Here is a 24,877-nt window from a genome sequence, read left to right as displayed (position 1 = left end):
AATAAAATACAACTGCTTATTCATATCACAAAGAACCACCAGTTTTAATCAATGTGGAAATCAGGAGTATCTCAAGTTTTACTGCCATCTTGAGTATAAACTCAAGCCCCTTTTCTCGATTGGAGATCAGATGAGATCTAATAAATGCTATCAAAACTGTGTTTTACTGAGTACTCTAACTACATCTGTGTCTTTTAAGGATATTATTAATAAGTTCCTATACACAAGGCATTGTCTTAATCCTCTGCCCAAACTGATTGCATTGTTTTTCTAGGGTTTTTTCCAGCTGTAACTCATCTGATCAAAAATTCTTTGGATATGAATTTTTCCTGATACATGAATAGTTACTGATTGTGGGTTTAGTCTCTTTGGAGTGAATAAGCTAAAATATTGAATCCAGTTGTAATCATTCGTGCAAAAGGGTATGACTCTGCTGGCCATTAGACTGTACTAACTAGAAGAGGCCTTATTTTTCCAGAACATGCCATATTTCACTATACAATGTAGGGTTCATTTAAGGGAATTTGCCTACCCAGTGTCTGGTAATTCCAGCAGCATTAATGGTTAGATTAGTTATTTTTTACTACTATTTACACATTGAGAGATATCTCTGGGAAATCACAGTCCTGCTGTATTTGGCACTGCCCGAATACTGTAACTGCCAAAGTATTTGTTTATCCAGTTACTGACAGCCAGTAGTATCCCCTCAGTGCCCTTCCAGAATGTCATATTCAGCAAAACCTCTGGAAACCAGGAAAATAAAAGAGATGCTGGGATAGAACCTTTGCCTTTGCCCTTTTCTGAGCAATGCCTCCCATTTACATATGACCCTATTTGTGCTCTGTTTTTCCAGATGGTGTGTTATACTGGTTTATCTAAGGCAGTCTATTATCATCTCTCTCCTTATGGCAAAATTTACTTGGATGTGATCAGTATTAAAAAGTAATCATTTATGAGTTCTCTACTCAAACACAGCTAATGGAGGTAGGAGTCACCAAGGTCTGTTACACTGTATTTCTGGACATAAAAGATTCTGAGTTGTCTCTATGTGTTTAATTCTGATATAGGGGTAAAGAATGCGTTCACTGAGAAGAAACATGTCTCTTTTAAGGTATTACACCTACCACAAAGAGTGTGAGACAGCTGGGTTTTGCCTGTCCGAAACTCTGTTAAATAAAGAAAAGGGAAAAAAACAAGTCAGGGTCTCTTTTTCCAAGTTTGCCAGATTCAGGCATTACTGCAGTTAGGAACACACTTACAAAACTCACCTCTATCTCTATCTTTTTAAATCATTTAACCTCAATTTATAAATCATATTCTGTGCAAGAGAGATGTGTCACATGAAAAGCAAAATCTGAAATGCTTTAATTTGATTGCACTTGATTGCTAAGGTCATTTATTCCCTTGTGTGTAGAAGTTAAAACCACATGGCACCTGTGGTAAAGTGTTAACTGAGGACAGGTGGGGTAAGAAATGGTTGATTCTATTGACCTGGGCCAGTTTCATTTTCAGTAAAATGATCAAGGAGAAGTTTACAAGTTTATCATGTTAGTCTCCAGTTTATCTTTTCTAAAGGGAAGAGTACTGTGTTTTATGAACTCTTCTTGTTGTTGTTGAAGTGTTAAGCACAAACTAATCAAGTGTACTATAATAATAGCTTAATTGTAATTTCAAAATCTTACATGAAATACAATGTACAGTAAGCGTGCATACCTTTTGTGGCAGTTGTGTTACTGGAAAGGAACATTTTGCATCAGAACTTTGACACCTTAGTAATAGTGTTAATAATGATATGTTTTACTGAATCAGCATGCCCCAAGTCTAATGATTACTCAGCTCAAACTTAGTCTGCAAGCAAAGGAAGAGGGAAAATGAGAAAAAACTAAGAGAAGTGGATTCTTTCTTCTTGCACTCATGCAGGTCCTCATCTTTGTGAGTATGATGTGGTAAATTTGATAGAAATAATCAATTTTTTATGAATTAAAATCTAAATTAAGTTTCAGGTCTTTGTTCGGTAACACTCATTTAATGTGGTTCTCTCACCTCCAAAGGCCTCAGTGATTGCCATGCTTTCAATCCCACCACCCAGAAGTTTACTGGAGAAAGGGAGAGGATTATGATGTAGTTAAACCCACAAAATCAGAAGAGGAAAGTAAAAAAAGAGACATTTTTGCTACTTTAAGAAAAGTAATTTCTGCCCTAAAGCCCCTCACTTGCTGCATTAAGTGCAGGGCACTAAATGATCCCTGATTCCTAAAGAATTAACTCTGTCTTAACCTCTCTTTTTATGTGCAAGAGAAAGATCTGTAGAAATTATAACTGGAAAGAAAGAAGAGAAAAAAATAACATTTGAAAAGATAAATATCTCAAGGGAGGTCTTGAACACTTATAAGTTTGACCTGAGATCTGCAGGTTGTTTTGACTAGGTAAAAAAATGATGATACATTCAGGATTTTGGGATGCAAACTCTGGATGTTTATTTACAGTGACTGTACAAAGTTCAGTTTCCCCTCAGAAAAGGAGTTTGCTTTGTTGCTTACTGATGCAGGAATCTTTGAGCCAGCACTAGCTCCAAATGCAAGGGGACCTACTTGTCCTAGCTGAGTATTTATTCCCTTATACTTCTGTCTCTCATTAAGGACGATAAATATAATCATTGGAAACATTTGGATGAAGGAAGGATTTTAGAGGTAAGCTTACTCGAATTCCTGGCTGCCAGTAGAAATATGAAATACCATCTTCCGTTTTTCACTGTACTCAAAGGCAGTCAGGAAGCCTGGCTCCTAAGGAAGACCAAAGACAACATGAGAGGTTTATTTTAGCTTTATCCTGAAGTTAAAGTGCAATATCCCATATAAATATCTTCGCTCTGCTCTAGCCTCATTCACCCAGGTTAGGTATGAAAAACACTATCTGGTTGTTGTGGAGTATAAAGTATTATCCCTTTAGAGTAACAAACAGAATAATTTTCAAAATTATCTTAATGATATGGTGGAAAATCTGTTAAGAGAAATGTTGCACAGCATTTCGGAGAGGCCAACATAGGTTTAAACTCTCAGGGAAGTGACTTACAATAAGCTTGTTTGCAGCTTCTTTAATCTTGTCCACTTTGGCCTCTGAAAGCCCTTTTACACTGCACAGCGCCCGTCTCGTGGTCATCTGGATTCCTTTGATTGTGCAGATCCCAACCGACTTCAGCTTTTTAATGTCTGCTACGTTCTGTAAAGAAATTTCCCTTCTGTGAGCATTCAGACAGTTAACAACTTTGAAACATATTGTACTATATATTCATATGCATGTGGGTTTTCACCAAGAAATAAACAGATTTACACAGTAAACTATTCATTGTGTAGTTTGTGACACCAACAAAAGAAAATTTTGAGTAAGACTGGTGTGAGGGATCATGGTGCAGAAAGCAGCTCCTGGTGGTTTTGAGAGAAAGGTGTCTGGGTCCAGTTGTATTTACTTGTCCCTGTTCAGTGTCAGTTTTTCTAGATCCAAGCTGGTAGTAAAGAAACAGTATGGATTATTACAGATAGCATGGAGCCCATCCTAGGAAACCCTATAACACTCAGTGTGTCCTTGGTCCCTTAGCAAGATAATCTGTAAACCATATAATCTGAGGGTGGATAGTTGGGAGCCGATTCACGAGGATCACTGGAAGCTGAGTCTAAATGCTGTGCTGTTTTTGCATGTTCACAATTATGTCCAGTTTAAAACACATGTATCTTCCAGATCTGACTGATACTTTGGGATGGAACGAGCTACTAGAGTTTTTCATAAATTGGGAACAGCACAACTTCAGATAGCACCCTACTGACACATTTTGCCTCCTCTCACCTCATTTTATGATGTTGACATCACTGGGAATTTAAAAGCACAAACAGTCTACTCACAAGAAAACATACTGTGTGAAAGGTGTGGGCTAATACATCAATTTACCATTTCCGGCCAAGATTTTCCTTTGAAAAAAACTATGAACTGGACGTATCATCTATTTATCTAGAGTGTGGGAGTGCATAGAGCATAAGAAGGGAGAGGGTTGTGTGAGAAATTAGTCATGTTCATTTGGGAGCTTATTTCTCATCCTGTGATACATGTAGGACGCTCAGCAAAGGCTGAGGGGTCACAGCATCTTAATTCCAACCAGATACCTTTGATCATCGAACCACAACCTCAGTTGTGCTATTCTGACTCTCTTTGTGGCTACACGGTCAGATCTAGTAAATATTTTTCTTTCTACTCCTCAGAAAAAAAATCTAAATCCACAAAAATTATTTCTTCAAGTAAATTAATTTAGCAGATGTGGGTCGTCATATGTTCGCACAAAGCTTTTAACTGGCACAGCTGAGAACAAAACCTTCTCCTGAGGTGTGAGAATACCCACTTGGAAGAAAGAAAAAAACGAAAAGGAGCAGAATAGCCCTATTAAACAAGAAAACCAGCCTAAGTCATTATCCTTTATTTTCAAGATCTTTCATACATTCATATCATTATGTGAATGCTGTGCCTTATTTAATACTGACAGGCTAGTACAGCTCCCTTCCAGCTCAGGTCAGCATCTTTGATCAACTTGTTAAATTTTTAACGCAATAATTTGTGTATTTTTCCTGTGTGGCCCCATAGTTAGAGCTCCCAATCATGTGACCCTTCTTCAGAACTCTAAAACTGCCAATAAAAAAGGTTGTCAACAATCACACTGCTGACGTGCTCAGCCCAGTAGCTATAGTGCTGACTAATGATGACTCATTGTGTCTGTGTCCTTCCCATCTGTATCTGCCTGTAGTCATTTAAATTAGAGTTAAATCTTATGTTACTTCAGGCAAATCCAACCTTTTATTATGCTCCTATAACTGAATATAATAGGATTCCAATCCATGAGCCAGACTCCTAGATAAACATATAATAGTAATTCAAATAAATAGGTGATGTTTATGTGATAATTATGATGATGATAACAATGATAGGAATTCATATTTGATGAAGAAAACCACTTATTTCTCCAGCTACTAATATTCTCCTCACTCCTACTCTCCCCTCTTCACCAGCATGCTGAAAATAGTATAGCAACAATTGTCACAGTGTAATCTCACAGGCACCAAAAATGCAGGAGTAATTACAAAGATTGGCAGGAACAGGAAATAATCTATCACACAGTTTTCAAATAAATTAGCAAGCAGTTGGTTTTTCAAGAGTGCTAGGTGCTAAATAGTTTGAGTGTCTTGCCACTTTATTTAGGAATCTGATGTGAATGAGATTTTCTAAAAATTTGTCTCATCACCAGAGGCAAAATTTGTCTCCACATGACTGAGTTTGAATGTATTGCAAGGAGGAATTTCAGCTATTTGCATCAATGTGCATACAATTTACATACACAACCCTGTGTGGTCAAGTGATTGCTAATACTTACAATTCCATGCTTCTGTAGAAGGTCAATATCCTGAAAAAAGGATTCCTAAAAAAATAGCAGGAAAAAAATAGATTTTTGGTTTTCTTGTTATTTTCTTGTTATTATGTGTATCTCATTATGTGTCTGTTTCAAATTTGTAAACTTTTATTGATTTTCCCCAATAATACTTAACTTCTTGGGCAACTGAAATAGGCAAAGCCATAGCGAGCCAAAAAGGCCTTAACATTTCCTATCACCTTCTCCATAAAGTGTAACTTCACAGGCAATTAATACTCTGCTATGCTAATAAAACTTGTGTTATCATCATCATCTGGAGCTTTTCTGCCACAGTTTCTCAGTCTTTTCATGGTGATGACCATTCCTCGGAAGCATAAGATTAACTGATAGTCCTCTTGCATTTAATATAGAAGCACAAAATATAAAGAAATAATGATAATCTCATTAAAAATTGTGCATAGCTTTTGAAACGTTAAAGAAGAGTACTTGAAGAGCCAGGTTGTACAGAGACTAAGAGAATGAGATTTTCTTAGTAATAGATTAGAGCAAAATTTTAAATGCATTGAACTCCCTGATGGTCTTTGGGGATCTCCTGTCTCTCCACTGATTTCTTAACACTATCAAATTACTTTCAAACAACGTTTGCTGCTCATATTTTCCAACCAACCTTAAATTTACCTCATCATCCTGGTATCCTGGTTCTTCTTGGACTACTTGATCCTCCATGGCCTTCATTGTGAAAGATCAGGCAATAAAGTATTGATCACTGCTGGGAAATGCAAACAATGACAGTATTGGGGAGGCAATAAATGAGTAAATGATTGTAAAAGTACTTTTAAGAAATCCTTGAACTACAGAAACTTGTCAGTATGTCATCATATATGGATTTAAACTTGGATTCTGCTTCCAACTCTTCATTATCTGATATATCAGACCAAAAGGAGAAAATCTACTGCTTTACTCTAAGATGAACCAGTTTGGCTAGAAAGGAGCTTCACAGGTATTAGGAAAAGAGATCTCATTCCCATGTGAGAATCTTGGGTCAGAGATGAGTTTTTGGAGGTGGGAACATTTAAAATGATTTATCATTATTGAAATTTATTCTGGAAAGAATGCTAAAGGCAGTCTGTATTTTTATAGCAAAAGTCAGCATAGTTACAGACAGAATGGTTAATGGAAAGGCTATGCAACAGCTCAGCTTCCCCATCTTTATGTGAAAGAAAACCCACAAAACAGTGCTACTGAGAAGGCTACAACTCCTTAGTGATATATCTTGAGAGTAGACTATTAAAGCTGTATTTGTTTTGAAGTTCTTGCTGAGGTTCAGAATGACCAATAAATGCTGAAGACGTGCAAGTAATGCCTGTAAGGAGTATGCTTGCATAAAGAGAATAAAGGAAGGGTAATAAAAATCTGAGGCTTTTACTATGCAAAACCATATACAGAGAGCTCATTTCAAGTTTTTTCATTGTTAACTTGCCATGTCTCTACTTCACCACTGTTTCACTGCCCTCTCTATGTGACTTCCTATAAGCAAGGCCTGGAACGGGAACAGGCCCCCTAGTGATAGCATGGTTAAACAAGAAGCAAAATATGACCTCCTTAAATTGTATGAATGCAAGAAAAATAAATACAAAGTAGTTCCTTAGAAATATGACCTTATAACCTGTAATCATTTTTGATCTTTTGTAAATAGGCAAGTTGCTTCTGTTTTAATTGTGAGTTTACCTTTGCTATTCTAGCTATGGCTGATCAAAAGTTTTGTAAACCATCTCATCCAGGTACATGTATATCTTTACTTGGTCATCCTAACAGAATCCACAAACTGTAAGATTTGCGAGTCTAATAGAGGTCAGGATAGTTTAGACTAAATATCTGCAAAGAGCCTTTTTTTTAGCTTCTAAATGGATATTTAACATCTGCCTAATTTGCTTGCAAGAATCTTCTGTATACAGAGGCTGGGAAAGGGAGAAACAAAATATCAGAATTTTAGTATTATCTTCTGTTAATATTTAATGGAAATATTCTTATAAAATCAGTTGTTTCTGATAGTGTCAGGTTATATTTCATTTCTGTTTCAGAACACTGACAATTATGGAATGACAAATCATGCCTTTGCATAATTACAGTAAAACATTAATTAAAAAATAAGAGTTTTTTAAAAATCCTTAACTTCAAATACTGAAGGAAGAAAAACAAGTAATGCAAAAGGTATTAAAACTATATTACAATCCCCTTCTTCATTAGAAACATCCTCCTGAAATGCACATAATCCTTCACTTCAATAATGCTTAGCAGGTCATGGGATCATTCTCCTACTCCCCATCCTGAGGCAATTGGCATCTCACAGCAGAAAAACAAGGCAGACCCAGACTTGTGCCTTCCTGCAGGCTACAAGGGAAAACGGAGAAATTATACCTCACCCTACTAAAAAATTTAGGTATGAACAAAATCCTCCTGCTCAGTGGAGGGTCCTCCTGCTGCTGGTGTGTTGGCGCACTTGAAGGATTTCAGTCAGCACAGCCTGCAACGTAAAAGATAAAAGGGTAAAAGTCTGAGACAAAAGAGCAAATCTATGAAGAAACACCATCAATCTTGTGCCACCTCAGGTGCCCAAGAGTGGTGATGAAGACCTGGATGCTGCACCCCTTCCAGGCTGCAGGTGTGACAGGGACCTGATCCCAGCAGTTCCCCTTGGGTTTTTGGACTGACACAAAATGGCTGGAGCAGAGCTCGACCCCCTGGGCCAGGGGCAGGAGGCGATCTGACCTGCCCCAAGGGGCACCATGGTGTGATCTCACATCTGTTGACTCAGAGGAAAATAAGTGATTAATCGCCTATCAACTCACGGATTTATTTGGCTTTTCCTTGCCAGCTGCCTTCACATGGGATGTACATTTCTGTTCCCAAGGGGTGAGGCACCGCAGAATTTCCCTCTCCCGCTGAGCACCGTAATTCCCCACGAAAATTACAACAATAACGAAACCCCAGCTCATGCCCGGGCAGCTCCGGGAGCGGGTAGGTACAGTACCCAGGCCGAAGGCTCCAAACTCTCCCCAGCCTCTCACCCTCCTCCTCCTGAGGGCTCGGACCCGCCGCTTTCCTGCCGGCACCGAGGGGCGGGGCCATGAGGGAGGGCACGGGCTCCTGGCAGGAATGGGGGCCGTCCCTTCCCTCAGCCCCGTCCCGCGCTGAAATACATTTTAATCACTGTCTTTAATCATTTCATCATCTATGATTTATGAAATACTATACTCGCTCTCTCTAAGGAATATTGCACTGCCCTTGTTTTACAGCTGTGAAAGGCAGCCTTAATGAAAACCATGGAATGGCATTGATTAGGAGGATATTCAATTCAGCACGCTCTGCCTTTGTTTTTCCAGGGTGCCTCTCACGCATCTTCCTAAACAAGGCACACGGCGTTTTTGGATTGGATGCCCAAAACCCGTCAGAGAGCTGGAAGAGAAGTGACTTGCCTGAAGTCACAGGACAAGAAAATGAGGCTGAGTCACACACATTACTTAATCTGCCATTTTAAAAGGATGGAAAAGGTGCTTTTTAGTATATGAACACTTCGAGACATCTGCAGTCTTCTTGGAGGCAGTATGTGGAAAGCAATTACCCATTTTAGCTTGCCTCTGGTAGCACAGTCAGTACGGGGCTGCATGTCAAGGAGACATCCGCGGATTCCTGTGAGCAGGAGGAGTTCCTGGCCACCCCTTGTGTGGGTTTGAAATGGCAGAAGGGATGGGAGCAACATTCTCAGCCTGTTTCAAGGTGTTTGTGAAAACTTACCCACCCTTTGTCTGTGGGAGGTTAAGGGCACTTTTTCCAAGCTGTTTCTTAGCCAAGTCAGGAAACCAAGCAACAAACCCCACGGCCCTCAGCCATCATCAGCACACCACAGGAGTGCTCGCAGGGTCCCCATTTGAGACATCAAGCAATTTACATGAGTACCAAAAGTCTAATCCTGGGAGCCCTGAGGCTTTGTCTATATTGAGGAACCGGCTGGCACTGCTTCTGAAAACTGCATTATTCCACAAGAGCTGTTCCAGAAGAGCACTTAGGCAGACAGCCCTTTAAAGGCGAATTCCTTCACAAAGTATGCTTTTATTCCAGAACAGAATGCACATGCAGAGAGTGACCCTTCTGGTCTTACAGAGCACCTCTGCTGCAGCTAATGTCTCTGTAAACAACCTTCCCTTCATTATCTTTTTAGTTTGGAAAATAGTTCCCAGAAAGGTCAATGAATGCACAGGATCTGAAGATTATTTCCCACTCCAAAGTGCTACTTTGGGCAATAAATTCCATTCTACAGCTTCAAAATGTTGTGCGATCATTAATTGTTCATTTGGCTTCCAGCTGGTGTTGTGCAATAACCCTACATACCACATCCTACTACACACCGGCCAAGTGAGTGGAGGTGTGCTGCAGTCTGCTCCTTCCCTTTTAACTGTTCTGCTGCTGACCAGTGCATCTCCAGCTGGGAGTGAGGTGCTGGCAATGAGACACCCCACTGTTATCTGCGTTTCCTCTTACGTGGGATCTTGTACCAGTTTGGACAGGATAAGACCCAAGTCAAAACCTTACCATAAAAGTATTAGGTATCCAGAACAGGGAAATCATGAGGGCTTTTTTGTTGGTGGTGGTGGGTTTTGTTTGGGTTTGAGCTTTTGGGTTGTTTTTTTTCTTTTTTGATTACCTGGTTTTGATCCATATTTATGATGCTCAAATGGACTAAAGTCAAATATAGGAGCTAATGCCTTCTCTGAACTTTCAAGTTGGCAGTTTACCTGTTCCTAACCAGGATAAAATAATATGATATCTGAAATCTTCACAGAATTGCTGAATGCTTCCGGGCAAAGGTGCAGCAATTTCTTCATATTCTTCAGCTCTCCCTTCTCTAGCTGCCATTGTTTGGATTTTTTCCCCTGTAAAATGCATGTTGGGGGCGAGAGGTGGAGAGGGAAAGCAGAAGAGAGAGGGAGAAAGAATACTGAATATTTCAAGGACAATTCAAATATTAACAAGGCAAAAAACTTTTCTCGTGTCTCTTACAGGAAAGGAATATACAGGGCAAATAGCAGCACCACCTTGGAAGTTAGGTTAGCTATTATATTCCCAAAACTATCCAAATCCCTAAATCATGATAGCCATGCAATGCTGTGTCACTTTAGCTACTCCCTTAGTCACATCATAGTGAACAATCACTGCTTCCAAAACAAAATCTGCCAAAAACTTTCTGTGAGGAAGCGCAAACACAGATTCCATCTTGGTCAGTCTCAAGGAAAGGCCACATTGTTTAAATGTGCCCCATGGAATTTATACTAACTCACACCACAGATTGCAACTCTCTCCTCTTTCTTCACACCTGAAAGCTCTTCTGAAAACCCCTGTTAGCTAAGGGGTTATACTAACAAAAGTATACTAGACTAGCATAGTCTAAAAGCATACCAGATTAGCAAAAGAGAAGAATAGCAGAATTGAATTCAGGTTATCAGAACACAGTAGGATGAATCCACACAATTTTTTGTGCTTATGCAATTCTTGCTTATCTTCCTGCCACTTCATGTCCAAATTCCTCATTTATCTGCAGTCTCTCTGGTACAGTTCCTTGAATTCCATGTCCATCTTGGGAATATGACTGAAACTGTGCCTGCATATGTTGGGGTAGACTCTGAGGTTTTACATGAAGGAAATAACTCTGCCTGTGTTTTCCTTCTCTTTGGTCAGAACTAAGATGAACTGCAAAAGCTGTGTGCATACAATGGGTCTCAGGGGGACTGGCAAAAATATCAGATCAGCCAAGCTTCACCGTTCAGACAGGAGAGCTCTATTGTTAAAATGGAATTAATGGAAGGAATAGAGATGGTAGTGGGAGACGGTTATGTCTCTGTTGCAGTCTTGAGATCTTTAGAAAAGCCTTGAAAAAGTACTCTATACTACAGTGTTGAGAGTGATCCTGCATTAAAAAGACACAGATTTTGCTGCCTCTAATTTACTTTGAGTTAATCACTAAGGATATGTTATAGGATTAGAGATCTCCCTTCTGTTTCTCAAGATGTCTTGTCCAGACCATGGTTCAGAATTGCAGCTATGGAGGAAATGATGAATTAGAGGGCTGTGCCCATTGATATTAAACAGGTGCCAGGTCAAGTCAGGAACACAACAAATTATATGTGACTGGAGAAGAAAAGATGCCAAAGATAACATTAATATCAAAACACCAACCAGAGAATTCAGGAATGGGTATTTTTCTAAATGAAAAAGAAATAATCTGTATGTCAGCTATACAAACACAGTAAGTGATAGCAGTCCAAGTAGTATAAAATTCACTATTTTAATAGATGATTATGAAATTAGCAATTCTTTATTAAAAAAAAGCAAACTGGGAAAAACAAGGCCACTATTAAGCTTTGCAAAACCTAAGCCAAGTTAGAGGATTTATGGAGACATGCATCAGTATATCACATATGGTCTATCAAAAAGACAAAAGACATAAGAAAAGCTGTCCCTTTTGAGAATGCACAAGGAGTTTTTTATTAAGATAAAAAAAGCAGACTAGTAATAGAAAATAATAGGACTGAAAGCAACATCAAGAGATTATCTAGCTCAAAGCTGAATCAGATGTTTGTTTGCCTGGGGAGGCTGTGGGTTTTCTTTCATCTTTTGAGAAAGAATCAGACAATTCCACTGCTTGGCTATCCTTGCCATTACCCTTGTTTTCTCCACTTCACTATGTCATGCAATTTTATCTGTAAAAATATGCAGTATTCTTTGAACTAGCCTCTAGTTTTAAAATTTCAGATAACTGAGATTCTAAGTCTTGCATTCATGTTTTTTCTACCCCAAAAGAGAAAAAATGCCAGCATATCCAGTTCTAAACAGTTCCAGAAAAAACGGCCTAACCTGATGGATGATGTGGTAGTGTGTACAGCATGTGGTAGTGTGTACAGCTTGCTCTTACCTGCTCATGACTTCTGAGTCTAAAACCCTGTAACCATGCAGCCTTGTAATACAGTAATTTGCCATAACCTTTGTACTGAATTTGCAAGGCCTCAGGACTGAGGCTTGTCAGGTTTGCTTTGTTTGAACTTCTCTTGACCCTTCTGTATCTTTTACTTGGTTAGCTGTGACAACAGTTTCCATAACTAACAAGGTCTATGTCTAATTTGTTTTACTTCTGTTTATCTGTGTGTGGTACAGTCATCATTTTATATAAATAGAAGTAACAAACAGTTATTCTGCGTTGAAAGAGAGTTATGACTAGCACAAGCACACAGTGTAGAGAAATACAGGCATGGTGCAACAGCAGAGGCCTTGAAAAGTGGGGACACAAAGTGGGCAGAGGAGTACAGGGATGTAAATGTAACAGGTGAGGCACAGGCTTGGCCCTGCAGACAGGATGGCTATGAACAACTCACCAGTGATCAGTCAAAGAAATGCTGACATGGAGCTGGATTTAGGGGTAACAAAGAGAACAAAAAAAATAACAGCTAACATATGTAATGGGCACCACATACCATAAAATCAGATATAGTGTGGCACTGCAGACCAATGAAGAAAGCTGTAAATGTGTGCTAGCAAGCATATAAAAAATGACACCAAGTGTATCTTAGAGCAAGGAAGGAGACACCACCAACATGAAGATCATATTCTCCCAGCAAAGGACTCCAGGTGCTGACAACTCCCCATATCACCCACACACCAGAAAGAAACCACCAACCTTATGACTCACAGGAACAGTGGACACATGAGTGAAATACAAGGGAAAGAGGTAGAATCCAAGAAGTGTATGTGTTACCATTTTATAGAAGTACTCTTGTATTGTTATTCTTTCTATAAGTTGTATCTGGATCAATAATCATTCAACTCTCAAGATTTCAATTATACTAACAATAAATTCCTGACTTTAATTATACATAAGGTGTGCTTCCTCTTTGCCCATGAGCAAACTGTTGAGTGTAGCATCACGTCACTAACTAGTGGCTGACATACTTCTTATTTTCACTATTAGCTGATAAATTAGAGGAAACTCAAGGATTGCCTGAGCTAACAAGCAGATCAGTAGCAGAATGGACAGACATGGATTATGTGCATGTCCTGGTTGCAGCTAAAATTCAGTCCTTTAAAAATCTTATCACTGAGCATATTTCTGACCTATGCTAATAATTATTTTAAAAATATATCTTTTTTAAGCAGCTTTTTAATGTTCAACATTTCTTTCTGCTTGAGAGGCCGGTGCTGTGACCTTCTACAGTTTATCAATCTCTGCACAAAAATCTCTGCTGAAAAAAATGAAATGCAGTCAGTAAAATATATTAGTCTGAATCATGAAATGTATACTTTGGGAAGTACAGGTCTTTTTTTAAACTGTGAGAGCTTTCTAAACAGCTGTTGCAAATTCCAAAATAACTGCTCTTGACTAACTCCACATACGTAGATTTTTGTTTTGGAATAAGTGCACCTTGTTCTACTTCAGCTTAATATTAACTTTATGATAAACAGAAGTAACAGACTAATTATGAAATAAGACTGCCCACACATATAGCTAAGTGGGAGTAGCAATTGCAGTTACATATATCTTTTTCATTTGAATTGACCTCCAAGATCAGATAAAAGTAGGATGAAGAAAGCAATAGTAAAATTTATTTGATATGAAACTGTTATCAGTCCTCAAATTTGGTGACAATGACACTGACAAGCTTGCATTTGAATTAAAGCTCAGTCATAGGCCTGGTTAAAGTCCACGGGTGAATATCTTCATTTCACTAAGTAAACCAGAAGAATTGGCTAAATATTCCTCTGCTCACAGATTAAGTGGGAAGCCATCCCCCAAGGGAATGAAGTACATCACATGGCCAGTCTGGCTCCAGGGCTAGGCCTGATCAGACTACAGAGCATGGCCAGGCTCCCACTCTGCCCTAACACCCAACATTCCAGCTCTCAGAGTGAGCCAGATCTTTGCTTTAACCTAGCAGGGCATTATGCTCTGCATTTTCCCTATTTGTATTCCCTCAGGTGCTTATCTCAACAATAAAGAAGAAAAGATGAGATCAGGCAGCTGGGAGATGGGGAAGAGAGACAGTGTTGGATCAGTTTTGCCATTTAGTGGACTCTCACCATTCCTTTAGACAGAGGGACTTCTCTGGGACTGAATGCAAATACATGGGGTAGAATTTGCCTGGTGGCAGCTGAACACATTAGTGCATGAGAGAAAATGAGAGAAGCAACAGGGGTTACTACTTTAGCAGGAAGCTGAGTCAGAAAACTTGATTTAACTGGAATAACTCATCAGAAAGGGAGTTCAAACAAGAAAATTGCTCACAGATGCATCTACATGCTGCAGAACACAGGACTGTGTGTGTAATCTTGACACCAAAGAAATTCCGACTCCTAATACGAACAAGCTGGAAGTACTGCAAATACTGTCTTAACTGTTATGGCCAAAAGCATCAATGCTTCTCTAACTTATTCACACACCAGAATTGAAAATTAATTTGAAAAAGACATGAAGCAAAGCAGCTTTGTCCACCAAACATACGACAGCAGAGTTTTCAGTGTTACAGCTCAAAAAAGCATAAATCATTGAATGTTTTTTTTTCCCCTTTAATGCATTCCAGTTCACAGAAACTGAGTGCTTCTGTTGTCAAGTAGGGTGAATAATGACTTGGAGTACACTGCTCCGTTTGTACTCAGGACAGCTTTTTCACTGGCATGCTTCAGAAAGAAGAATGTATTTAAAGTGCAGCTGATAGAAAATTTTAAATTTCTAGGTCACAGCGGAATTCACTGGTCACATCAAAAATGGCATTTTACAGAAAAAAACATTTTTAAATTCACATTTAGAAGAGGTTCAGCACTAGTATTTGAGACATTTCTTCATTTAAAAAAATGCTCCAAACTTTGAAGAGCCTCTACTTGAAAAATGAATAATTTTGACAGTGTCTCCACGTTCCTTATGAGGAAAGCTAAGGTTTTCTAGTTCAGCCTCTCAGTTGGTATCAGCTTTTCTCTTAAACCAATCATATTTCAGAACTGAACATGCTCTTATTTGGCCAGTTTTCTACTCTTGGCTTTGCCTGCTGCTTCCACAAGTGAGTTTGTGTGTAAACTACAAAAAAAACCCCAATGTTGCTCCATTTGTATTCCATATGTTTGCCAGGCTAGTGGCCAGAAGAGATCATAAGCAGTATGTTTTTCAAATCCCAAAACTTAGATAGGCATTGAGTGCATCATCATACAGTTATTTTTACTTTATTATAATATTTAAAGGTCTCAGGAATTGTAATGGTCTTTAAAATACTGTGTTTCCTTGATTTTGCTACGCATAGAACCTTAATTTTCAGTAATGTTCAAGCTAATAATTTTTTCAGTCTTGAACCTTTAAACTTCAGAGATCCATTAGCCTGATTATTCTTGTTTAATCCCTTGTTCTTCTTTCCTTTGATTACCATGGTTTCTTTATCAGCCTTAGTGGAATAGGGTTTCTTTATTAAACATTTCTTTGTCCATATCTGAAAAAAGGCATTTAATTTCTCCTCCTTGTGTTTTTGCTGAATGGTGATTATAAATGATGTATCTGTGTCTTTGAAACTCTGTGCAGATGCACAACTCCCACTCAATAACAAATCCCACTGGGGTTCAATATATCCCAGTACTTCCTAGTGCAATCTTTCTTCCTGTTTTGTCTGTCCCTCACTGTTGTTTTTCCACTGTATTATTAAGGCACCACTTCCCGTTTTAACAGCCAGGCAATCCAAGACAGAGGAATAGGTCAGAGTTTCTGATGCCAAATTTCACACATGACCTCTGTTCTTAGGGCAATGAGTATCAGACAAGAAGGAAATCAGACAACACTCAAATATTTGATTTCAAAATAGTATTCAATATTGGACTACTGCCATGAGATGTCCCCAGCTGACCAGCCACTATTCCCCACCCTCAACTATTACAGTGCTTATGCAGCAAAAGCAAATTGGAGGTAAGAAGATGAAGAGAGCAACAACAATCTTGCATCCCAGCCATTTGTAAGAAATACCTGAGTGGCCTTGAAGAACTCTCTCTAAAGTTAAAGCACCTATAAATCAGCTCAGGAGTCTGAACTGTCTGGGCGAAGGACTCTTCTGGGTGTTGCCTCAGGAGGAATTCAAGTATATTTGATAGGGAAAAAAAGGCAGGGAAGGCAATTCCAGATACAGGCACAATAAGTAAGCAGTATATAGTTTGTCACCAACACTATATTGAAATTCCCAAAGAACAACTGGTGAAGAAAGCCTGTTGAGAAGCAAACAAAGCTACAGTCTTCAGAACTGTCATAATTATGAGACTAAAAATACATCCAAAGCACGAAGGTTTGGAAGCTGTACTTGCCCATAATTCAATGCAACAGAAGTTCCTTAAGCTCTCTTAGAGGACCTGCTTCCAGTAAAAGGAGTAAAGTCCTCTCACCCATTCTTCCCAGTAAGACAAAAGGCTTTAAGGGGGCACAGACAAGGGACCTTAGTGGCTTAGGGACAGAATCTATGCAGAAAAACTGACAAAACCCCAACACTAAAATGTGCAAAGCAATCCCACTTCCACATTGCCTTTATATGAGCAACTACCATTAAGAATCTTTTTTTTTTTTTTTTTGAACTGTAGGGCATATTTGGGTGCCAACAAGATCAGCTATGTCCGCTGGAGAGAGAAAAATTAACTCCACCTATGACATCATCTCCTCCTCCAAACACTGCATCACCTCTCTAGAATGAGGTGCTATTTCTGTCTTCTCGTTTCAAGCATATGTTGAGACTGCTTCCAAATGCTTTTCTTCTTATCCATTTCAAGCTTTGCATCTTGGGTGTGGAGGTCTGAAATATTAAATATCAGCACTCCATATTCCTTTTGCCTAGTACATGTCAGTGAATCCAAAGAATACCTAAGGAAGTTATTTGCACTAACTAGGCACACAAAAGAACATGTGCACATAAGCAGCTGTGATGGGTCCCAGCTGTGATGGGTCTGGGATTGACAAACACATACACATCTATGTACACACACTCATATGGTGAGCACATATTATAGCATAGCAAAGGTCTTCACAACAACAAGCCTGCAAATTCTTAGTAAAAGAAATAGTATTTTACCTTTTTTTCTCCATTCTGTACGTGGAAAAGTCACTGGTTTGTATTTTACCTGTTTGGACTTGGAAGACTTTGCTTGTTTGATGAGGTTGGTACTTGCTAGAAGCTTCTCCGTGTCTCAGTTTCTTCAAGAAAAATGAAAGGCAGAAAAAAATTCAGAAATTTACCACAATAGTAGGATTAATTCCTTAATTCTCATGTATTCCTTTTAAAAAGTGTAGCCCACCCCCAAGTGAAATATAGCTGTTTCTAGGGCAAAATATAGCAGCCAGTAGTGCTAGCAGAACCACATTGCAGTCATGGGAAAAGAAGTAAAAACATCCTCTCCTGCTGAAACGGCAGGAGAAATTTCAGGGTCATAGAAGGCAACTGTAGACTTCCAAAATAGCAGTGACACTAGGGTAATGCCCTTACCTGGTAAAGAGTAACTGATGGAACTATTTCATAAAACTCACAGCCAAGTCAGCTGTCTCCAACAGAAACAATTTTGGAACATTTTTTCCCTCAAGATTTATTGACTCTATAAACTGCTTTAACAAAATTAACGAAGCACAACACAGTTGTGTGTTTCAGTCTGTGGAACTGGGTAAAAAACGGTTCTAACATCACATGGTTACTGTATTTTTCTAAGCCAGTTTTATAAGCAAACTAATCTCTCCCAAATATCCCTTCCCATAATTCCTCAGTGAAATATGTTTTCCCCTTGCCACTCCACAGTGACAAAGCAGCACTGGTAAGGGGGAGTTTTCTAATACTATAATGGCAAAACCCCTAACTGTGGCAGGAGCAATGTGACTGGCAGCATGGCAGTATCACTGCGATCATACTTAAATATAAGCACAGACAGGAATTCCAAAGAATAAAAAGTGACCTGGATCCCAGCAGCATTGCTCTAATAATGTCTATTAAAATAAAAAATAAACCAAACTCAATTTAGCTTGGTCAAGAGAAGCAGAAGATGTTGCTTCCACTTGTTGACAGACGTGACATCACAAACTTCCATTACAAAAATATGTAGAAATCAGCAAATTGCAAACTGAGTAAATTGTGTGTTATGTCAAGAGAAGTCATCTGCAGCGTGAGTAATTATAGAAGAAAATATTTGCTATACCTAATTTCAGACTTTAGGGAGAATAACTAATTTCCTGACAGCTTGTTTTCAAAGGCTCTAGATTTTAACAGACAGGCTTGTGAGTGATCACCTGTTTTTTCTCCCCATCCCACCTCCCCTCCTCACTTCTATGTACAATACCAGAAAACCACAAAGTGCTGAACAATATTGGCATTGTTCTTAACTTCAATTTAAGAGCAATATAATTCAGTTTCTTTCCAAAGCATTTGTAGAGAAATAAATTACTGACTCTATCAGCACTGGCTTTGAATATCTCACTGGCTTCTGTATCCAGTTCAGCATTTCCAGCCTCTGATTCAATGCAGCCTCTGTGTACCTTTATCCACTACCACTTCTTCCACTGTTCTTAATTTTTCCATGCCACTTTGCCCAACTGTCTGTCTCTTGTTTTTTTATTTTCTCCCTTACTTTCTTTGCTCTCTGTGCTTAGAACCTTTCCTTTCTTTGTGTGACAAACAGGCATTATTTCCTTTCTCCTAAACCACTAACAAAAACCATGTCTAAAGATCCAGTGAATTTCTATTAGACATTTCAAAGTAATTTGCTATTCTCTATCCAAGTATAGTGGTAATGCTGTGGCATTATAGTCCATCATCTAGGTCATTCAGGTCCCAAGAAATCAAACCAGAAATTAAATTAGACTCTCATAATTAAAGAGCAAAAGCTTAAGTGTCAGGCACTTGCAGTTCCAATTGACTGCAAGATAAATGCTTATTATGGAGCATTTTGGAGAGTGTCACTACTTATCTAGGGGACTAAATATCAAATTTGGATATTTGTTTTGGATGCTGCAATCCCCATTTTTTACTGACTTGATTATCCCTACTTGCAGTCCATTGCACACTGGCTCACCTGTCTCAATTTCCATTACTAGCTTTCCTGTGTTCTACACAAGGCTTGACATCCTGACACGATCCCTGACAACAAGTTATCACTACCAGTTGTTTAATCTTGGAACTGACGTAGCACATTACTTCAGCAGTAAATGAATGAATGAATTGTGAGAACAGCCTGTCTGCTGACCCATGAAAACAATTTCACTTTCTTTCGGGCTGACAAGATTTAAATCTTCAGAGACTCAGATTTTCATCTGCTTTTATTTCCAAAATGAATCAAACTACACAGATGTGTGAGCTGGGAGCCACTTTCTAAATATGACATGCCTTCCCTCCCATTAAAAAGATGAGATTCTTTACAATATTTAAGCATTTGGTGCACAGTCGAAGTTAAGTATAAATTTCCCTATACCACATTGTTCTTTTACTTCCTTTTGAAAGGAAATGTCTGCTGTATCTTGGATCTTGGCTGGAGAGTACAATATAGGCAGCGTGTGTTGGCTGGGGAACTGATGACCTTCAATGAGCAAAAATCCCTGAAGAGCAAATGAAGTGCAAAAGGTGCTTGTGGGGCATGTGTTTGAAATTAAGATGATTAAACACTTGCTGAGGACTTTCTTATGAAGACTGTGAGGGGATAAAAACCCAGGGCTTCCTTTGTTCGGGGTCCCTCCTCGGAGGCACCACGCTCAAGCTGTCATTCTGTTATTGCATAAAGATTAAATTATTTTAAGGATCCAGATGTCTGAGCCTCTGCTATGGGAAACCCCGGCTTGAGCCAGTAAGGAAACCTGGTCTGACTGTGTGAGTGTGGGATGTGTAGGGAGTCAGGCGAGGCACCCGTTGACTCCGTGGAGCTGCCTGCTGCAAACGGGCTTTGGTCCGAGTGTGACTGACAGAGTAGGTCCTGAATGGTCAGACTGGAAAGTTTCCTTAAGAGTAATGAGTCCTTCTAATGAAAGCCTTAGCTTCTGTGACACATCCACTTGCTGGCTGCACATATTTGTGAATATATTTTTATCCTGCATTCTTGTACAGAGTGCTTACCAGTCTTCTCTGGACTGCTTGCCATCTTGAAAGAATCTGGGGAAGGGAGGCAGAGTGAAAAACACAGTTCCTAAGTTTAGAATCCAAGACTTAGTTTATGTTTTATTTTAAGTTTGTGCAGAGAGAGCACCCTCCATTAAGGCTCATTATGCTTGGGCATTCAATGCAAATTCAAAATTTATATTTTCAGGGTTTGCTTTCCCTCGTGAACAAATGAAGATCGTGCTTTACTGCTGCTGAACACACTGACAAGGTACAGCTACTTACATGGCAACTGTTGAGCTATCAAGACCGCCTTCTACCTGATCCTAGTATGTCTCATATTTGCATCCCTTGCTACGCCAGGAAACAACCCAGAATTAAGACAGGAAACAAAAACCAACCGGATCTCCCATTTACTGCTGTAAATACTACTATACCTGGCCTTCTCAGGCCTCATAGGAATGGGTTTTAAATTGCTGTCCCTTGGGTAGTGCAGACCATGGGTGACCAGTATTCTGCATTCCTCAAAAGCCTGAAAAGCAACCACAAGAGCTGACAGCAGATACCCAGAACTGGAAAGGACTGGGCCAAACAGTCCATTGTCATGTTGCGGCAGACACCATATCATCTAAAGACCACATTACTTCCAACTTTTGCCTTTGGTAAGAGGCTATCCACAGGCATACCTTTCTGACACAAGCAATTAGTGCAGACTAAGACCTATAGATCAAGGCATCCTGGGGAGAAAAATGACCACCTGGGTTGGGTATGAAATCCTTATTTTGAATAGCAGGGTCTAGGGAGAATGCTTACATCAGCGTTCCTATAACTTTGGTGACAGCAGATTGTTCAGCTTGAATTTTTCTGATTCCAGCTGAGAATAGTCTCCAGTTCTTGGAGTTCATAGCATGCCTAAGTGAAGGCATAGAAGGAACAGTTAAAGAACATGGAAGAAGAAAGAATAGTTAGCACTTCTCTCCGATCTCCATAGCATGCTATACACATTGAGCTTCACAGTATCTCACTTGTTTGTATGGACAAAGCACAGCTGATGTTCACCTACGGCCTGATATAAAATCAGCTTAGAAGGGGATTTAGAATACAGGCCCTGTTTGCTCTCCCTTATAAACAACACAGCAGTGAAGCCTGAAGGCTGAACATCTTGTCTCCAGCATCTGCCAGCTGTGAAGGGTTACAATAGAGCACAAAACACCAACGCATATGCAGAGATCTTTGAGACCCTTTCCCTGGTATTCCCTTTCCCTGCATCCGCTCATCAGGAACTTACAGACTGGAGGTTTAATATTTCATCATTTCCTAAAAAGGACATGTTAAGTGATCCATGGAAACAGATGACTGTGAAAGTAAGAGACAAAAAGAAGAAGGAAAATACAGATGTGGAAGCAAGCAAAGAGTAGCCAGGTAGTAGGAACAGAGTGAAATAGAGCTTAACACGAGTTTTCACTGCTCTGTGAGCAGCACATATTCTCTGAGCCTTCAGTCTCCCAGTCACCAAGGACAGCCTCATGGCAAACTCTGTCAGGAAGTGATGGATTCTTTCCAGAGTGCATGAGTGGCTCAACTGCCTGTGTATTTGTGTAAACTCTTTTAAGTGAATAGGGTGGCCAGAATGGTGAGTGGTGATTGGGAAACCTTAGAGGCCTGGGAACTTTGCATACATCATCATGGCTTCATTTATGCTTTTTCTGCTTCTTAGAGCAGAGGATATGTGTTTTACACGTTAGTACATATAAGAAAAGGTCCAAGTAAACAAATGTAAACATGTGAAATGCATATGTGTGAATTCAGGGAAGGAGGGCAGAAACTGGGTTTGAAAGAGAAGGGGTAACTCAGTTTGCAGGCTACAGCTTGCAGGAGCCGCATTTCCTGCAAGGAGCAAAACTATTCTTACCTATCATCCACTCTGAAATTGCATTACAAAGCTGTGTCTTGGACTCATCAGCACTGAAACGTGATCTTGGGAAACCAGCAAAGAAGCAGATATACAAGGCTTGACTCAGCAATGAAGAGAAAAAAATAAGGTTTAAGGAAAAAAAAAGGCAACTCTAAATATTTTTTAGTTAAGAGATCACAGACACACTGTTCTTTTGAATAACAAAACCTACATTTCAGCCAAAGCAATGACTGCAGCTTTGAAGAGCCAATAATTAAGGAAAGAAGTACATGATTTGGTAAAAAAGAAAGGTTGAAAACATTTCTCCTTCCCCCTTTCTTTAAAGGTCATGTTAGCAAAACAGAACAATCAGACAGACTGTTAGTGCAGATATTTAGAACTTTTAGGAGACAATAAAAGCCAGCTGTGAAAAGTGAAAGAAAATGAAGAACCCAGGAATAAGTAACTAAAAGAGAGAAGGCAGAGGCAAAGAAGGGGAAGGCATATTCGTTGGGTGATAGAGGGCAGACGGGAGTGACTAAAAGTCAAACCTGTGCTTTACTCCATTTTATTATTTTACTTAGGTCACTAAGAACTTTACTATCCAGAAGACAAAGGCGTAAACTTTCCTGGCTGTCGCTGAGGGATTCAATGCAGGGATACCATCTGTGACACTCCATTATTCCCAGAAGTTACAGTACAACTAATAGTTGGATATTAGGATTCCTGCAATAATAATAGATTCTAATAATAGATGCCTGCACAGTACTCTGAATATCTATGTTTATAGGATAAGTATTAATTTCAGATTACTCCTGTGGGGATAGGTTTCTCTACCTCTTTTTGCTGTCCTTGTGCTTTCTTTGCCTAGCCGTAAGCACTGGAATGAGGGCCTCCTGGTGGTGGAATCGGCGGCAGTCAAGCAGGAGGAAAGCACAATTCTTTGCAAAGCAGTGAAACGGCTGTTCTTTTATCTCTTGAATTGGCTATAATGAAAAGAAGAAACACAGAGAGAAAAAGATGTGTCCGCTTTGTCAGTAAAATATAGGTGTTGTATTTAACATCTAGGATACTAAAAGAAAGGACATCATTAACTGCAGAGCACTGAGGCAACAGGAATTACCTCACTACTGAAAAAAAATTTAGTTGGGCAGGGAATTAATTTCAATATGCCAAAATAGGTTTTATAGGTTTCAAAATCAGTCTCATTTAGCCCACCAGGCAATGTAGCAAGTTTCAAGCAGCAATAATTACAATAAATACTCTTTTTTACATCAGAGTAAGCTTAGAGTAAGCCTACTGAACTCGCCAGTCAGTGGGGGTTCCCTAAAATTACTGATATAACAGAGAACAATAATAATCCCACAGTGTATATGAAAAAAGGCAAGAGAAACACTATGGAGTTAAAAGCAGCTCTGAGACCACCTAAGCTGTAGATTCTCTATCGCTTGTGAACCAAAAAAGCCAAAGAAGATGCTCCAAATTAGGCTACCAAGAACAGCTTGGGTCTATTCCAAAATTTCCACATTGCCATGTGCTGCAGCCCTATCTTCATCCTGTCAATCTCCCAACCTTCCACCAGTGTTCCCAAAGATGTCTTCATGAGAACATACACAGCTTCCTTGCACAATGACTGTGATATGCAGTTTCTTCGCCATTTAATGAGCTTTTGCAGGACCTAAGTGATCTCTAGTTATTGTCCCGGCAGAGTGTGTGCTAGGCATTCACTTCCCCACAAAGCAACAGGCACAAAAGGATGCACTGTGCTATGCCATGATGCTTTCAACGTTGTTCAAAATCATATGTCAAACTACCCCCGGCAGGAGAACAATGCAATACATCGAGAGGCAATGCTCGAAACAGCAATGGTCAGCTCTCGTCTCGGTATCTACCTGATGTGAGCAGAGAAACAACTATGAAAAGCTGCTTCCAGAATAGCCCAGGAGGTTGGTGCAGCAAGGAAATTCCACAGCATTTTTCAAGGAAATGGAGTCTGGCAAGAAATGAAACTTAGTAATGCCATGCCAAAGAAGAAAGATTCCTTAAGCAAATCAGAGAGGAAATCAGACGCTGAACCTCTTTCTCTCAGTCTCCAGGAGAAGCTTTCTGAACTCTCGTTCACAAGCCCTACCAACCGTGAGACTATTCACACAGGTATTACCCACCACACACACAGCCATCAGGCACACACAGAAGGAAGCATTCACCCCACATGCCAAAGTGGTAGGGTTGGGCCAGGTGGCAGCCTGGCCTTTTGAGAGTCTCTGTTCCACAGAAAGAGGCTGTCAGGGAATCACGGTGAGACCCTGGATACATGAGACAGTTTAGTTTTACAGTAACTATAATGTATTACTTCAATACTCATCCTGCTCAGTGCAAGGAGAACTCAGGCAACAAGTGGGCTGAAACACAGAGATTTCTTCTAGGAAGGTGAACATTACTCCCCCTGTGTTA

The 24,877-nt window shown here is 39.6% G+C and overlaps 1 protein-coding gene across 7 annotated transcripts in view; it reads right to left on the bottom strand.

The window, feature by feature from the left end:
* The window catches only part of DMC1 (DNA meiotic recombinase 1), a 31,235-nt gene that overhangs the window by 4,508 nt on the left and 1,850 nt on the right, over positions 1-24,877 (bottom strand). Inside the window, exons 1-8 of one of the 7 annotated variants that reach the window (XM_027680236.1) lie at positions 8,439-8,703; positions 7,826-7,931; positions 6,086-6,173; positions 5,411-5,455; positions 3,073-3,219; positions 2,701-2,783; positions 2,044-2,096; positions 1,125-1,166 (exon numbers count right to left, since the gene is read on the bottom strand). In XM_027680236.1, coding sequence (XP_027536037.1) covers positions 1,125-1,166; positions 2,044-2,096; positions 2,701-2,783; positions 3,073-3,219; positions 5,411-5,455; positions 6,086-6,142 — 427 coding nt within the window. In that variant the 5' untranslated portion in view covers positions 6,143-6,173; positions 7,826-7,931; positions 8,439-8,703. Of the gene's footprint in view, positions 1-1,124; positions 1,167-2,043; positions 2,097-2,700; positions 2,784-3,072; positions 3,220-5,410; positions 5,456-6,085; positions 6,177-7,825; positions 7,932-8,053; positions 8,169-8,438; positions 8,704-23,260; positions 23,410-24,877 lie in introns of those variants that run through there. The other 6 variants (XM_027680235.1, XM_027680234.1, XM_027680237.1 and 3 more) reach the window with 6 other exon arrangements.

Source organism: Neopelma chrysocephalum, unplaced genomic scaffold (genome assembly GCF_003984885.1).
Source record: "Neopelma chrysocephalum unplaced genomic scaffold, ASM398488v2 Primary Assembly neopelma1_59, whole genome shotgun sequence".
NCBI classification, from domain to species: Eukaryota; Metazoa; Chordata; class Aves; order Passeriformes; family Pipridae; genus Neopelma; species Neopelma chrysocephalum.
This window is presented reverse-complemented; position numbering and strand designations above follow the sequence as displayed.